The 15,488-nt window shown below is 40.4% G+C and overlaps 1 protein-coding gene across 5 annotated transcripts in view; it reads left to right on the forward strand.

Moving 5' to 3' along the window:
* The window catches only part of actn1 (actinin, alpha 1), a 36,555-nt gene that overhangs the window by 16,422 nt on the left and 4,645 nt on the right, over window positions 1–15,488 (forward strand). For 3 of the 5 annotated variants that reach the window (XM_088312614.1, XM_088312632.1, XM_088312640.1), the window contains exons 2-14: window positions 197–311; window positions 398–517; window positions 2,585–2,671; window positions 2,821–2,908; window positions 6,347–6,425; window positions 6,606–6,687; window positions 7,676–7,761; window positions 11,650–11,742; window positions 12,311–12,541; window positions 13,643–13,790; window positions 14,447–14,597; window positions 14,732–14,840; window positions 15,348–15,488. In XM_088312614.1, the coding sequence (XP_088168740.1) occupies window positions 197–311; window positions 398–517; window positions 2,585–2,671; window positions 2,821–2,908; window positions 6,347–6,425; window positions 6,606–6,687; window positions 7,676–7,761; window positions 11,650–11,742; window positions 12,311–12,541; window positions 13,643–13,790; window positions 14,447–14,597; window positions 14,732–14,840; window positions 15,348–15,488 (1,530 nt within the window). Of the gene's footprint in view, window positions 1–196; window positions 312–397; window positions 518–2,584; window positions 2,672–2,820; window positions 2,909–6,346; window positions 6,426–6,605; window positions 6,688–7,675; window positions 7,762–9,969; window positions 10,056–11,649; window positions 11,743–12,310; window positions 12,542–13,642; window positions 13,791–14,446; window positions 14,598–14,731; window positions 14,841–15,347 lie in introns of all 5 variants that reach the window. The other 2 variants (XM_088312623.1, XM_088312649.1) reach the window with 1 other exon arrangement.

Genomic DNA, 15,488 nt, shown 5'->3' on the forward strand with positions numbered 1-15,488 from the left:
AGAGAGAGAGAGAGAGAGATATATATATATATATATATATATACTATATATAATATATATATATACTATATCCCTATCCCTATCCCTATCCCTGATTGATTTTTCTTTCCCTGTGTTCACTATAAAACTGACTGAAGTAACCCTTTTGAAAAATGGTTTTGGCTTTTATTCAATTTCTCTTTCTTTTCTTCCGTAGACGTTCACGGCTTGGTGCAACTCTCACTTGAGAAAAGCCGGCACGCAGATCGAGAACATCGAGGAGGACTTCCGAGACGGTCTGAAACTCATGCTCCTCCTGGAGGTCATCTCGGGTAAATTGATTCAACTCCTTTTCTTAAGTCAAATACCCACTGCACTGATAAAAAAAAAATACAAATCTTTACTTTCTCCCATCCAGGGGAACGTCTGGCCAAACCCGAGCGAGGCAAAATGAGAGTGCATAAGATCTCCAACGTGAACAAAGCGTTGGACTTCATTGCCAGTAAAGGAGTCAAGCTGGTGTCCATTGGCGCCGAGGGTGAGTGTCATCGCGATTCCGAGACTTTTGGAAAATCGATTTCATTTCGGCCTTCAAACGTCAAATAGTCTTCGCCTTCTTGTAGAACAGTGGTGGGCAAACTTTTGAATGGCGGGCCACAATGGGTTCTAAAATTTGACAGAGGGGCCGGACCAGGAGCAGATGGATGGAGTGTTTTGGTCACCTCGCCTCATCCGAGAAAAAAAAATACATGTAATTTTAAATGAAAATGAACAAAACATTACAACAAAATATCTGTATTTGACATGCCAGAATATTTAGAAAATAAAACATGAATAATTTTTATTCATTTAATTTTTTTTGTAGTTTGGCGGGCCAGATTAAAACGTTTAACAGGCCGCATGTGGCCCCCGGGGCCGTAGTTTGCCCACGCCTGTTCTAGTATGATATTTTCAAATCACAAAAGCTCCAATTTGGAAACAAGCCAAAAATTATTGATTGATTTCGCTCGCTAGGCTTGATCATAAATTTTGGCTAAGATGAGGAACAACTTGAGTGATACTAATTCATCCTCCGATTTTATTGGCGACACTTTGTTCCTCCATGGCGCATCAATCACTTTGTGTTTTCAGAGGACAAAAGCAGCTAATACCCCAAACCAACGTCAGTTTCCATTAGAGGTGATTTACCGGACTGATTGATTATGCATGAAGGATATTTGGTGCAACAATTTGATCAGATTTGTTACGGAGCCAGACAGACATTCCAGACGGATTATGCGCCTGGAATATCTCGTCCATACATCTCATCTGGGAGCTGGTTAAGATTTTTTAAAGGGTGGGGTGTTGCCCTTTCAAATGACATTAACAGGACTGATCGGTCGCCAGCGGTCGCGTCTTGAGTCAACTCCAACTGTCGAATGTTTTTAACCGTCGTCGTGCCGCAGCCGCACGCCCGTCTTGCAGTTTGTCCGTCACGGTGGAAGCAGCTCCTGAGCCGCTTGATCTTGATTGGATTACAGCGATTTATTGAAGGCGGCCAACCTGTTGGAAAGGATTTTCATTACGGTTGACACAACGCAGAGGGGACCTCATAGGACCGCTCCATTCACACAATGCTCGTCGTCATTATCATCAATGACTCGTGCAGCCAGAAAAAAACAAAAAAAAAAACAATACATGTTCAATGAATCAAACACCGGAAGTATTGACTATCACCAGTGGAGTGACATCTGCCTTGAGAAATCCGTTTTGGGCTCCTAAAAAAAAAACAACTTACGTTTTTGCATTGTTAAAAAAACTGTTAATAAAAAAAAAACTAAAAAAAAACAAACAGTGATTAAATCATTTAAACTCACGATTTGCTTTGCTGGTATTCATGCTTTGGCCACATGGGGGCAGTATAATCCTGAATAGTTTGGTAATTCTTTCGTAGTAGTTGTAATGTTCGTCATTCTTCGCTGATGATGAAGCGTCGGGCGGAAACCTCCTATGTCACAATTTGATAAATGTATTTTCAATTAATCGCAAAAATAGATTTAATTGTGATTAATCACATTTTTTTCTACTACTATTTTTTTGTGAGGCTTTTAACCGGTATTTACTTGAATAATATTTAGTAATTAATGCAAAATCACCAAATATGAAGTGTGTGATCCTTCAATGCGATCTAAACTGAGTCATCTTTACAGGATTTTTTTTTTTTTTTTAAGAAACAATTCTCCAAATTTACCCAGTACATTTAGTTGTAAGCACCTCACTCCAGCTGGGCCCAGTGGTAACTCTTCTGAGATCATGTGCTAACGATGCTAATTCGGAATTTGGCTTTCCAAGTTATGCAAATTAATGTTTGAAAAAAATAAAATATTGGATCGCGTTATTTTTTTTTTTAATTAATCTTGAGTTACCGCTTTAATTTTGACAGCCCTAATTTTTTCACAACTGTATACTATTGGTGAGACCACATGTGAGTCTTATTTTTACTAGTTATTGACCCATCAAACGTGTTTTTTTTAAAAATCATTTTTGACCCACTTGCTCATGCAAAAAAAACAATTAAGACCATATTTCTAAGGTCAAAATAATTTTAAATTTTTTTTTCGTTCAGAAATTGTTGATGGCAATGCCAAGATGACACTGGGAATGATCTGGACCATCATCCTCCGCTTTGCCATTCAAGACATTTCCGTTGAAGGTAATGAGCGTGAGTGCTTGTGTACGAGTGGTCACGTGATTGATTCCCAATCACGTGATACCACTCCAATCCGTCTGCAAGTAAACCGCACCGCCGGTGTTAGCGCAGAGTCATCCCGAGTGAGCCCTCTGTCTTCTTCCCGACCTCAGAGACATCTGCCAAGGAGGGCCTCCTGCTTTGGTGCCAGCGGAAGACGGCGCCGTATAAGAACGTCAACATTCAGAACTTTCACATCAGGCGAGTTGCGTTTTATCCCCTTTGCTTTGATGGCCGAGTGGTCTAAGGCGCCGCGTTCCGGACCCAGTCTCCCCAGGAGGCCTGGGTTCGAATCTCGAATTTCCCCATTGTGGGACTAATAAAGGCATTATTATTATATTATTATAATTCACTTGACTCATATATTTTGGGACTTGTAAGCTAATTTAATGCAGGTGGTAAGTTTAGATTTAGTCAGTGCACTTTCAAAGTTACTTGTTAATTTTTTCTAAATTTTTAAATTTAATTAAAAAAAAAAAAACACTAATAATTTTTTTTTTAATTTTCAACGCTACCCGCTAGCCACCTTTAAGACTAAGGTGGCCAAGCAAACCAACCCAACAACTCAAGCGAAAGCACAAACATGCACACTTCATCCAAAAGGCAACAATTCATAACGTTTCGACAGCGCCAGTGACTTCATCGTCTAATTATCTCTCTCTCAGCTGTGTGGTCCAAGTTTTTACAAAACATGCTATTTTGGCTTGTATTGATGAGAGGTTGAACTGTAGCTAACCCGGGATGAGATGAATGACATGACGCAAGTTGACAAGCGGCGTTCCCGTAATGCTGTCGCCATGGAAAGAGGCTGTAAAGGTCTGGAGTACAACCATGAACCGAACAATAAATTTGTTTTGCCAGACTCTTGAATCATTGATACCTGTGGATGAAAGGCGAAAAGAAGAAAGGTGGGGTTGAAGTCATATCAGCGTATGGGGTCCGACATGGTGCGGGGGTGGGGGGGCCCGGACCCTTTGATGTGGTCTCTGTGACACCTGAGATGTGAGGCAGATGAACAAACAATCTTTTTTCTTTTTTTCGATTCTTTTCATGTTTGCACCACAGCTTTCATTGCTGGTCTAAAGCAGTAAAAATGCCCAATGATAGTTTAAATATATTAATCTACCGTATTTTTACGACCAAAAGACGCGCTGTATCAAAGGGTGCAGCACCAGTTCAAGGTGCTCGTTTTGTACTTAATACTTACACTGGGCGCGCATGCTAGCTCGCGCATGCTAGCTCGCGCATGCTAGCTCGCGCATGCTAGCTCGCGCATGCTAGCTCGCGCATGCTAGCTCGCGCATGCTAGCTCGCGCATGCTAGCTCGCGCATGCTAGCTCGCGCATGCTAGCTCGCGCATGCTAGCTCGCGCATGCTAGCTCGCGCATGCTAGCTCGCGCATGCTAATAAGGGATCGCCGAATCAATGAGAGATGTCATGGCAACACAGCTTATCGACAACGTTAGGGGAGGGATTTCATTGGTCACCACACTCCTTAGAGTCACGGTTTCAAATCAAAACCAAAAATATCTCAGCATACAAGCAAACAAAGAAATAGAATTAACACAAAACATGTATCTCTCAATCCATTCATATCCCCAGAATAAATAAAAATAACACAAAAAGATTACAGCAATGCCATTCAGCCTCAGCCAATCCCATGGCTGTTTAGAGAGATGTGAGTGGTGTGCTAACATGTACTCTGAAATACCTCAAGGGGAACATGCCCGATGGTCAAGCGAGTTGCTCAGTCTATATAATCGGTGTGTCGCATTATATGGCGCCTCCTTTGTTTTGGGGAAGATTTGGGACTTTAAAGTGCGCCTTATGGTCGCGAAAATACGGTCGTCATTTAAAACTCATTCACCCAGATAAATGCGGGCTCTGGATGAAGCGATTATGGCTGTCTCCATCGTCATTTGATTCAGTCAAGAATGAACAAAAATCAAAATGAAATCTAAGAGATATGTGGCTGTCTGCAACCTTAAAATCTAAATCAAAATCTAAACTTATCCCCAGATAAAGCTATGTGGCTGCCATGCACCGTCATTTGAATTAGTCACAAATCATCGCAAAATTCCATTAAAAAGTGTTCTATTTCATTTGATTACGATAAAGCGTCACAAAATACACACTAAAATGAGTTAAAGGATTAGAAGAAGAACGCAGCACTGAAATTTCCATTCAGAGCACCAAAAAAAAAAAATCCTTGAGGCAATTTCTCTTTCTATGATCATAGTCCAGCGTGTCATTCAGTGCATATTTTTATCAACTTGTTAGGCGTAATGCCATTTCCACATGTTCATCATCAAAGGCACAAGTTGTTTGTCGTCATTTGGTTTATGAAGCATCAATTTCCTAATTAACTTGAAAGTGAAGACTCGCCCTTGGTCTTATCTCAGGGTGATTTTGGTACACTTACTGAAACATCTGGATTTCGAGTGAATAAGTTCCCAAAATGGCCGCTACCAATGAAAAGATATTCACCACCGACCTGTCTTTGACCCATTCAAGGCCAGTCATTTAAAAAAAAGAAAAGAGAGAACTGATTGAAAGCCAGGCAATTTAGAGCATTCTGACAGATTGTTCAAGGTTCACGGAATATTGTCTTTTATGCACAAAAGTGACTTTGAGGCTAATAATTGTTGCTTATGTGATGCCTTCCTTAAGCATATGAATGTTTTCTTCCATAAAATGCCAATAGCAACAATGAAAATCGGCTTTTTGTGGCCAAAAAATGATTTGCAAATATCGCCAGTACGACAATTATACATATGACAAACTCAGCAAACGATTTGAATGCTGTTTCGTAGTAGGAGTATTTAGTAGTGTGCGTGCATGCATCATGAGTGTGTGTGTCCCTCTATATTTAAATAATCGCCATCTTTCTTCTCATTCGTGACACTTGTTGTCGTACATTTAGCGTGACAAACATTTTGCTAAATTTGGTCGACTTTCCAGAGATGTGCCGTGTTCAAGCGTCAAATTGATATAATCCCAATGCTGCCCTCTGCTGGCCGTAGTGTTTATTTTATTTTCCCAGCCTGATGATCAAACCAGAGTTGACTTTTTCTTGCCCGGTTCCCATTAAATAATAAATAAATAAATATATACAAAACTTACTTGATAGCGATTGATGTTGACAGCTCTTCCTTTTGACGACATTTGCCGTTGGCGGCATTCAAAGAGTAAACGTGTGAGAGATGATAAATTAATTGCCTTTCGAGGGTGAGGGAAACTCCGATTTTTTTGGAGACCATTATTATTCGTTGAGTGATATGTTTTTTTGTTTGTTTTTTTTAAGTCAGTTCCAGTTTTGATAACTGTTTAATCGGACGATTATTTATAAAGAAATCTCTGAATAAAAGAACTTCTGTTTTGGTCCCGCTTAAGTCTACAACAATGAAGATGTGATTTTTTTTTTTTTTTTATGTTCTTGGGGTCAGGTGCATGTCTGAATGTATTTGTCTTATGTTGTAATGTGTTTTAAAAAAGCAAACATCGGCCAATTAAATCTTCTGTTCGATTAATCGCTTCTTTTTAATCGTTGGAAAGTGTTGTCTTTTGCACGTTGGTGGAGCATTTTCTTTTCAGATATGTTTTCTAACGTAATGTTTCCTTTCTCTCGCTGCTTTTCAGCTGGAAAGATGGTTTGGGCTTCTGTGCGCTCATTCATCGGCACCGTCCTGATCTCATCGACTACGGGAAACTACGCAAGGTGAGATGTCGCACGACGCAACTCGATTGTTACTTATTAGAGCATAGACCTCCCCCAAGGCCAAATTGTTACTCACTGTAGACTACTTCCTGGTTTGCGGAGGACAGACAGGACACTATTATGATTCAAGTGTTTGGGGGGGGCAAAATGGAAGGCTAACGATGTGTTCTCTGTCGTCAGGACGACCCCATGACCAACCTGAACACAGCTTTCGACGTGGCCGAGAAGTACCTGGATATTCCCAAGATGTTGGATGCAGAAGGTGAAACAAAAACCCCAAACTCTCCTTCAATTAATTATAACTCCTGAATATGAGTGGCTTGAAACTCTTTTCTTCACTGCAAATCTATTGTTAGTGTGAAAAAATGCGAGATTGCGTTGTCGTATTTGGACTAATTTGCATAATGCCGCTCCCATACCGAATGCCCCCCCCCCAAAGATTTGGCAGCTAGGCTGGGCTAAGGTGCGCCATTTTCAACCGGATGTCACAACGCTGATCGCTAAGCAGCACGTAGTCAAATGTGGAGCCAAGTTTTTTATTTTTAATTTGTAAAAAATTATTAAATTACAATAAAATTATTTATCATTAAAAATATTTGAAATTTATTCAGTTGAATATTTTCAGGCTTCGTTTTGCATTCTGTGTCACAGACTTGAAGTGACGAAAAAATAATTTGATAGATATTTAATTTTTTTTAATTATTGTATTTATTATGCATTTTTATTTGGATTAATATTTACCGTAATTCTAAACAAATCACGCAATTTGTCACACAGCTTCACAAAGACTTAATTGATTTAGTTACATGCATTTTTTTTAGTCATGTTAACAATTTTTGTGCTCTTCCAAATGTGTTAATTCATTTAAATTTGCCGTATTTGAACGTGACACAGGACCGCCCCCTCAAAACAAGCCAATTTGGACAGGGCATAAAAAAAGAGAGTAAAAATTATATTTTCACAATATAAGCATGTGGTAACTGTTTCAAATTGTGGAAAAAAGGTTTCCTAAACTCAACATCGCTTTAGTGTTTTTTTGTTTGTTTTTTTTTATTTTGTTTTATATATATCGCATATGTGAGCGTGCTTTGTGTTTCTTTGACTATTTAACAATCCTCCCTTCCAAGCACATCTGGACTTGTTGATGTGTGGCGATGATGCTGAGCCTCTTCAATGACGAGTCCCCCCCCTCCCTCCACCACACCTTCTCTCTATCCCCCCCCCCTTCTCCCTTGCCCCCCTCCCTGCAGACATTGTGGGCACTGCCCGCCCGGACGAGAAGGCCATCATGACCTACGTGTCTAGCTTCTACCACGCCTTCTCGGGCGCCCAGAAGGTACCCGTGGATGCAGCGTCTCCTTCCTCCTCGTCCTCCTCTTCCTCCCTCCTCCACACCCACTTCATCTTCACCTTGTCTTTTTTACCCCTCAGGTGTTATCCTAACACTTTCTCTCTGCAGTGCACAAGCTTCCCTGCAGGGGTCACACTCACTCTGCATGTTTTCAAAACGCATGATGGGATCATGGGATTTTTTTTTTTTTTCGTGTGTGTGTTCTCTGAAGCTCTGGTCTGCCTAGCTGTCACGAGCAACCTGATTCCACCCCCCCCCCCCCCCCCAAAGTGAAAATATGTCATAAAGCAAAAGGTCTCTTCAACATGAGCGCAGCGCAGAAAGAATATTTAAATTCGGTTGTTTGTGAGTTCTGGAGAAACTGAGCTGTGTGTGTGTGTGTGCGCGTGTGTGTGTTTAAATCAGTATAATTTCATTATTTCTTTTGAATTAGTCATTGTAAATGGTTGAAAAAAATCTTATTGGCACAAAGGAAAGTTATCATGCACAAACTGTGAATATTCAATGCTGTTATTTTGAGTCGATAGTACAATATCTAAATGATATAAAAGTTAGTTGCTAAAGCAACCGCCGTTTTGCAGATTAAGCTCACTTTCATGCCATCCGTTTATTGAGATGCAAAAAGACAGCATTCTTCAAAATATCGCTCAAGACCTGAGCGGTTTATATTCAAGCCAATTCATCCACGTCAATATTTAAATTCAAAGCGGGCTAACGAGTCGGTGGGCTGGCCACTTCATTAGGGACAGCGATGAGGTAGTAGTAATGTTATTTTCGATGTTTAAAAAAAAGAAGGAGGCTTTTGTGCTTTATTATCGGACGAGGCAGAACAGAGAAACAAAATAGATTACTCCGATCATTGAAGGGAACGCTCCGAGGACGAAGCGAATGAATGTGAGCACCGTACAGCGAGTCACAGTTGCTTGCAAAATCGCCCGTTTCTTATGTTCAACCCTGCACTGAAAACTCGTCCAAATTTCATCACCCCAAAAATGTTGTATATTAACACTTGTCATAGATTTGAAGGAATACATCAATATGAAACGTGACCACGATGTCAGTACCGACCCGTAACGACTACATTTATGAACAGCTACAATGGATCCTTTCCTTTTGTCTGCTGCTCGGAGAACCCCGTCTTCGATTAGCTGACAAGTTTCTTTTAAAACGCAGAGGCAGCCATCTTGTTCATGTCATTAGTTTAATTAACAGTTAATTTATCGATCAGTTGTTGGTTTGAGCGTGTGAGAAGCTCTTTCTGAATGATCGGAGCATCTGTGTCTCCATGCTAGTGCTGAGGTGAGCAGAATCGCATTCAGAACAGGATTTTTGTAGCTTCTTAAATTTTACGACAGTCTCACAGGTTTTTAAATCATCCGTTATTTTGCGTATTTTCCGCTACATCGCAGGATTTTGCGGTGATTCTTTTTTTTCGCCAGGACCAATGTAACTGCATGTAGCGATAAATGCAAGCCGGGTAAAAGAGTGCGTAAAAGACAGAGAATGTCCAAAGTTTGGCAGCATTTAAAAAAAAAAAAAAAAAAAAAAGATCAAGTGATAAAGTGCAATGTGTCTTCGGACTGCAAAGTTGGTGCGCTGGTGCGCTTTCAATGGCTTATAAAGCAAGTGGTATCGGATTAACTTAGCCGACCATAAGAAGGTTTTAGGTTTTAAATAATGAACATGTCGTCCCCGTCCCAATTCGAACAATTTCGCTCTTAGCATAACACAGACCAAAGGACTTTCTTAACTCATTTACTACCATTGACGGCTAAATACGTCCAAGATCCTTTTTTTTTTTTTTTCTTCTTTTTTTTTTAAACACTTGGCTGGTAGTGAATGAGTTATTAGGCCTAAGATAGTCAGGCGTTTGACGTTTTTGGTCGGGAAAGTCTTCGTCACATGGGTCATGCTCTCAGCAAGCTTCTAATGAGTTACTTCATCCACCGTCATTCTAATTGAATCCAAGCAAACAGCGATAGAGGTTTCAATCAATTGTATTGAGGTTCCCCTGGAGACTAAACAGCAGGCAAACTGGAGACCCTTGAGATGACGCCCCCTGCTGGCCCCCCCCCTTTTTTTTTGTCTCTGCACACTTTTACTCTTTCTCTCCTCTCCTGTCTGTGCTTTCTCCTGCTGCTCCTCTGTTCCTGCGGCCTCCTCCTACTCCTCCTGTTCCTGTTCCTGCGGCAGATATCATTAGCACCTTGAGGCCAGACGAGAAGGCCGTCATGACTTACGTGTCGTGTTACTACCACGCCTTCTCGGGCAAGCAGAAGGTGAGCAGCTGAAACACTCCAAACACTGTAAAATCGCCACGGATAAAGCGAGAGGCGCCCGTCGCCGCGTTTAATTGATAACACTGGAAAATCTAAATCAACCCCAGATTTTGGATAAGATCATTGGCTGAAACTGTGTGTATAAATACGATGCAAACCTTATACAGGAAAGCGCAAATAAATGATCAAAAATCAAAGTGAACCCTGGAATAAAGCTTTCTGGCCAACAGTAAAGACAAAAAAAAAAAAATCGGTCTCTGAATGACTCTTTTACTGCCTCCTAGTGGCCAAGACAGGCACACCCGATGGAGCAGCGCAATTAATTGGATTGAAGCATCAAATCAGGATGCACAGTTAAATTATTTACATTGTTTTTTATGTTATTGCTCGATACTTTTCAAATAAAAAGTGCTATTTTCTTTATTAAATAACACATTCCAATTTTTTTTTTTTGGGGGTGGGGGGTGTAGGGGAAATCTGGGGCAGTACACTTTGTCATTTCCATTTATTTTTCATGGGAATATACGATGATTGTCCAGGAATTAGTTTATCTTGTTTCTCACTACATCACTGCAAAGGAATAAGCAGTTCTAAAAGGTCGAAATCGCCAGTGTGGTTTACTAAATAGTGATGCATAGCAGACATCAGCAGCTGTCTGCGTATTTTCTCAACAAGGGACGCTTTTCCTTCTAAGGAGTCATGGCGCTTGTCTAAATGTGACCCGTGTGTAAATATTGATAAATACAGAACAGTGCGTTCCACTGCATGTCGCTTTGACTGGAGCTCGGCGAGAGCATCTTTGGTGTTTTTTTTTTTTTTTGGTCTCCTCAGTGACACTTTGTCATCGTGGCGACCAGTACACTCCCGCCATGATGCAGAGGGCACTTTCAAGGTGGCAGATGAGCTTAAAAGCGTTGAGGTCATCAGTTCGAGATGTGTCGTGTGCATATGTGGAGTCATAAAATTAGGCACGCCAGTCAATCATCCATGGGGAAAAAAATTAAACGGCAAGTGGTGTAGTAGAAAAAAAAAACCAACCAGTACACATTTGAATTAATTGGGCATTTTGATCTGCGAATATTTTTTTAATGTTCTCATTTTTATATCTTTATCCTTATGTTTTTAAAAATGCATTTGTTTCAAATGATCATTTTTTCTCCTTTTTTTTTTCTTCTTTTCATCTCCTGAAAAAGAATAGGGGGGAAAAAAAGAGTAAAAATGGGAAAATGTCATTGCTTAATAAAATATGATCCTTTCATGATACAGTATTCGATGCAAACTTTTTATTTTTTTTTATCACAAAAGCTGGAAGGCTTCTGCTTCCTTATGTGGCGTCCATTTCGTCTCAAACGTAGAGTGTCGCATATTTCCATGCAGCTCTTGTATTGGCTCTCATTGGCTTGCGCAGGTGTACCTAATGACGCGGCCAATGGAATGACATCATCCACAAGCTTTCCTTCTACTTTTGCTGCACTGTTTGGCTACTTTGTTGGGAATTTCAAGGATGGACCTTTTTGTTTTTTTGCACTTAAAAAAAAATGAATAAATAAATGGATAACCATCATGATGATAACGATGGCCTCTGGTGTCATAGGCGGAGACGGCGGCCAACAGGATCTGCAAGGTGCTAGCCGTCAATCAAGAAAATGAGAAGCTGATGACGGACTATGAGAAGCTGGCCAGTGATGTGAGCACACCCCGCCCCCCCCCCCCCACCACCACCATACACACACTTCCTATGTCCCCTTCCATCTCTTTGCAATCCTTTTTTAAACCCCGCCCAAACCACCAAACTCACCCTGGGGTGTTTGTGCTCCAAGTAAGCAATAGTAGAAACGACTGTGCTGTTTGTAAAGTACATAAAGGAAAATTAGAAAAAAAATAGTTGGGGCGTAGTTCTTTGACGACTGCTTGCAATCTTTTTAGTTCCATGAACTAACATAATTAAAAAAAAAATAGTGGAGGGGGTCTTTTTATTACAAAAAAAATTGCAAAGTATTACTGCAAAGTTGCTCTTAACGTCAGCAATGCTTACACTATACTTGTTTATTTTAGCAACCACTTTTTACAGCTAAGTGGTCGATGCAAATCCCACCGCATTTGTTATCAGGCATTAACTCTATTCTTATTTCTTCTTTATTTCACACACACACATCACTTCCACTTGTCCCACTTCCTCTTTTTTTCCACTTCCAACCTTTATTTTACTTGCATGCGTCTCAATCCTTCTCTGTCCACGCACACACGCTATTCAGCTGCTGGAGTGGATCCGCCGCACCATCCCGTGGTTGGAGAACCGCGTGCCCGAGAACACCATGCAGGCCATGCAGCAGAAGCTGGAGGACTTTCGCGACTACCGCCGGCTGCACAAGCCGCCCAAAGTGCAGGAGAAGTGCCAGCTGGAGATCAACTTCAACACGCTGCAGACCAAGCTGAGGCTCAGCAACCGGCCCGCCTTCATGCCCTCCGAGGGCCAGATGGTGTCGGTGGGTTCCCTTTCATTCCAAATCCTTTGTTCATACCTTGAAAAAGTCAAAAGTGGATTATCAAACTTTTTTTTTTTTAACACCAAGTGCCACATCAGAAAAAAAATCTTAGCTCTCCAAGTAGCACTAAAAGGCTTTTTTTTTACTGTAAAAGTAAACAAAAAAAAATACTGAAAGAATTGTTTGGGAAACATCTTGAACATTAAATACAAATGTATTCTACTAAACGTACTGCACATGGAATGCAAAATGTTTACGAACTTTAAAAAGAAAAATGTTTATGCCATATACCACAGTAACATTATGCACAGTATGAACATTAAAACGAGGCTTAGATCATGAAAATGGAAATTATGGCTGTCAAAATTAAAGCATTAACTCAGGTGATTAATCAATTTTTTTTAACTCAGTTAAATATTTTAACTCAGTTTGATTTACTTCAAAAATAATTTGCATACTTTGCCAATATTGTGCCATATTAGCTGTCTTTAGCACGTCTCAGAACAAAACGCTGTGTTTAAGTTACCACTGGGCCTTGCAAACCAACATTGCTGGAGTGTGGCGCTTGTGGGCAGTTTTGAGAAATCTTTAGAAAATAAATGTCTGCAAAGATGTCTCCATTTAGATCGTATTCAAGAATCAAAGAAAGCTATTAGAACGGTCTTTGAATTAAATGTACTTCATATTTGGTGATTTTGCACCAATTCCAAGATATTATTCAAGTCGATATCTATTACAAGCTTCGCGAAAAATAGTAGTTGAAAAATGTGATTAATCGCGATTAATCATGTGATTAATTAGTTTAAAAAAATAATCACTTGACAGCACTAATGAAAATATTACTTAATAATACACTTAAAATGTGTACATGAAAGTGAAATACAAATTTTTACATAAAAAATAAATTTTAAGTTTTAACTCATTTTGTCATGCCCTTAATTTCAATATTTTCCAATGTATGTGTGTGTATCTAATTTTTTATTCTATTTGTTTAAAAATAAAATTCACTGATTCTTTTGAGTACCACTAGAGGGAGCCCACATCCCACTACAACACTTTCCGAATGACTGAGCTCAAAGACTCAAACCGTCTTCCCCGCAGGATATCAACAACGCATGGGGCAACCTGGAGGGCGCCGAAAAGGGCTACGAGGAGTGGCTCCTCAACGAGATCCGCCGCCTGGAGAGACTGGACCACCTGGCCGAGAAGTTCCGCCAGAAAGCGTCCATCCACGAAGGCTGGACAGAAGGTAAGAACGCATCAGAAGAAGCCAAGGGAACGAGATTCCTTTGCAGTGAGACGGAAAATATTTGTCAAAATTCTGAACTATGCCGACTCGACTGCTTAATATGGTTGAAATGCTTTTGTTTATTTAACACCTTGTTAATTTTTTTTTTTTTTCCTTTTTATCTTAGATGAGAGACATCTCATGTTTTCAAAATTTTAACTAAAAAGTTGAAAGAGTTCCCAGGCTCAGCAGCAAGTGTTTGAAAGTTCAATGAAAACTTAAATAGCTCCCGAAAGTTTTCTACAGTAAATAAAGTGGTCCAAAAATGCAGTAGAACTAAGATGCGAAATGTTTCACTTGAGGTCAAACAAAAACAAAAAGTGCGTTGGGAGTTCCCAGGCTCAGCGGCATCTCTTAGAAAGCTCATGGAAAATTTGACAAAAAAAAATAAATATTCCCTGGGGTTTACCCGCTTTTAAAATGCTTTCTTACGTGCTTTTTAAAAAAAATAATAATAATAAAATAAAAAAAAAGGCCGATGCAGATGTGTCTAAATGTCAAACGTCTGCGCCTATAATATATTTTGTATTTTTTTTCCACCACACTGCCCTCTGCTGGCTCACAAGTGGGACTGCCGCGTGATTGTGACTGCCTTGTCGCTCTTCCTCCCTGTGCAGGCAAGGAGGAGATGCTGCAGCGCAAAGACTTTGAGACGGCGTCGCTGTCGGATATTAAAGCGTTGCTGAAGAAGCACGAGGCCTTCGAGAGTGACCTGGCCGCCCATCAGGACCGCGTGGAGCAGATTGCCGCCATCGCGCAGGAGTTGAAGTAAGACAAAAAAAAAAAAAAAACTCGTGGGAGCATTGGGCTTTGTTCACCCGGAAAGGAATTAAGTTTGATGTCAAGGTGAAAAAAAAGTCACCCTCCAAAGATATACCAAAGTTTTATTGTTGCGTTTTCAGCGAGCTGGATTACTACGACTCGCCAAGTGTAAACAGTCGCTGCCAGAGAATTTGTGACCAGTGGGATGCCCTTGGGACTATGACCAAGCAACGCAGTGAAGCACTGCAGGTGAGTCCATTACCTGCGATTACATTTAAGACCCAAACACACAGTTTACCCTTCTGAGCTTTTTTGGAATTTCATTCCTGGAGCCACTTTCTCTTTGTACCTCAAAATCTGGCAGGTTTGTCAATCCTAGTCCCAGTCAAAAAAAAAAAAAACTCTAAAGAACCGAGGTTTGAGAAGATATTGGAAGACTGCCATTGTGGTTTGAAGTGGACAGTTTGGATTTATTTATTTATTTTAAAAAATCCGCCCCCAAATCGCCTTTCACAGAGCAACATTATATTTTTCAGGCTTGTTTAACATGCACAAGCCCACAAAAAAAGTCTCAAGAAGCCATGCCTGGAAACACATTGGCTGTCTGCCATTGGGATTCAAAGTGGCCATTTTGGCTTGGTAGCACCCTCGTGATTTTTATTTATTTATTTTTTTTAAATTCAGCCACCCAAGCCTAACGTAAAGCTTTTTCATTCAATCAAATGTTAAAACAAACAAAAAAAAAACCTTCAACAGAGAACAGAAAAGCTTCTGGAAACCATCGATCAGTTGTACCTGGAGTTTGCAAAGAGAGCAGCTCCGTTCAACAACTGGATGGAGGGTGCCATGGAGGATCTGCAGGACTCCTTCATAGTCCACACCATTGAGGAAATCCAA

This window comes from Idiotropiscis lumnitzeri, chromosome 1, assembly GCF_059441095.1.
Source record: "Idiotropiscis lumnitzeri isolate Australia: NSW breed Sydney's pygmy pipehorse chromosome 1, RoL_Ilum_1.0, whole genome shotgun sequence".
Classification (NCBI taxonomy): Eukaryota; Metazoa; Chordata; class Actinopteri; order Syngnathiformes; family Syngnathidae; genus Idiotropiscis; species Idiotropiscis lumnitzeri.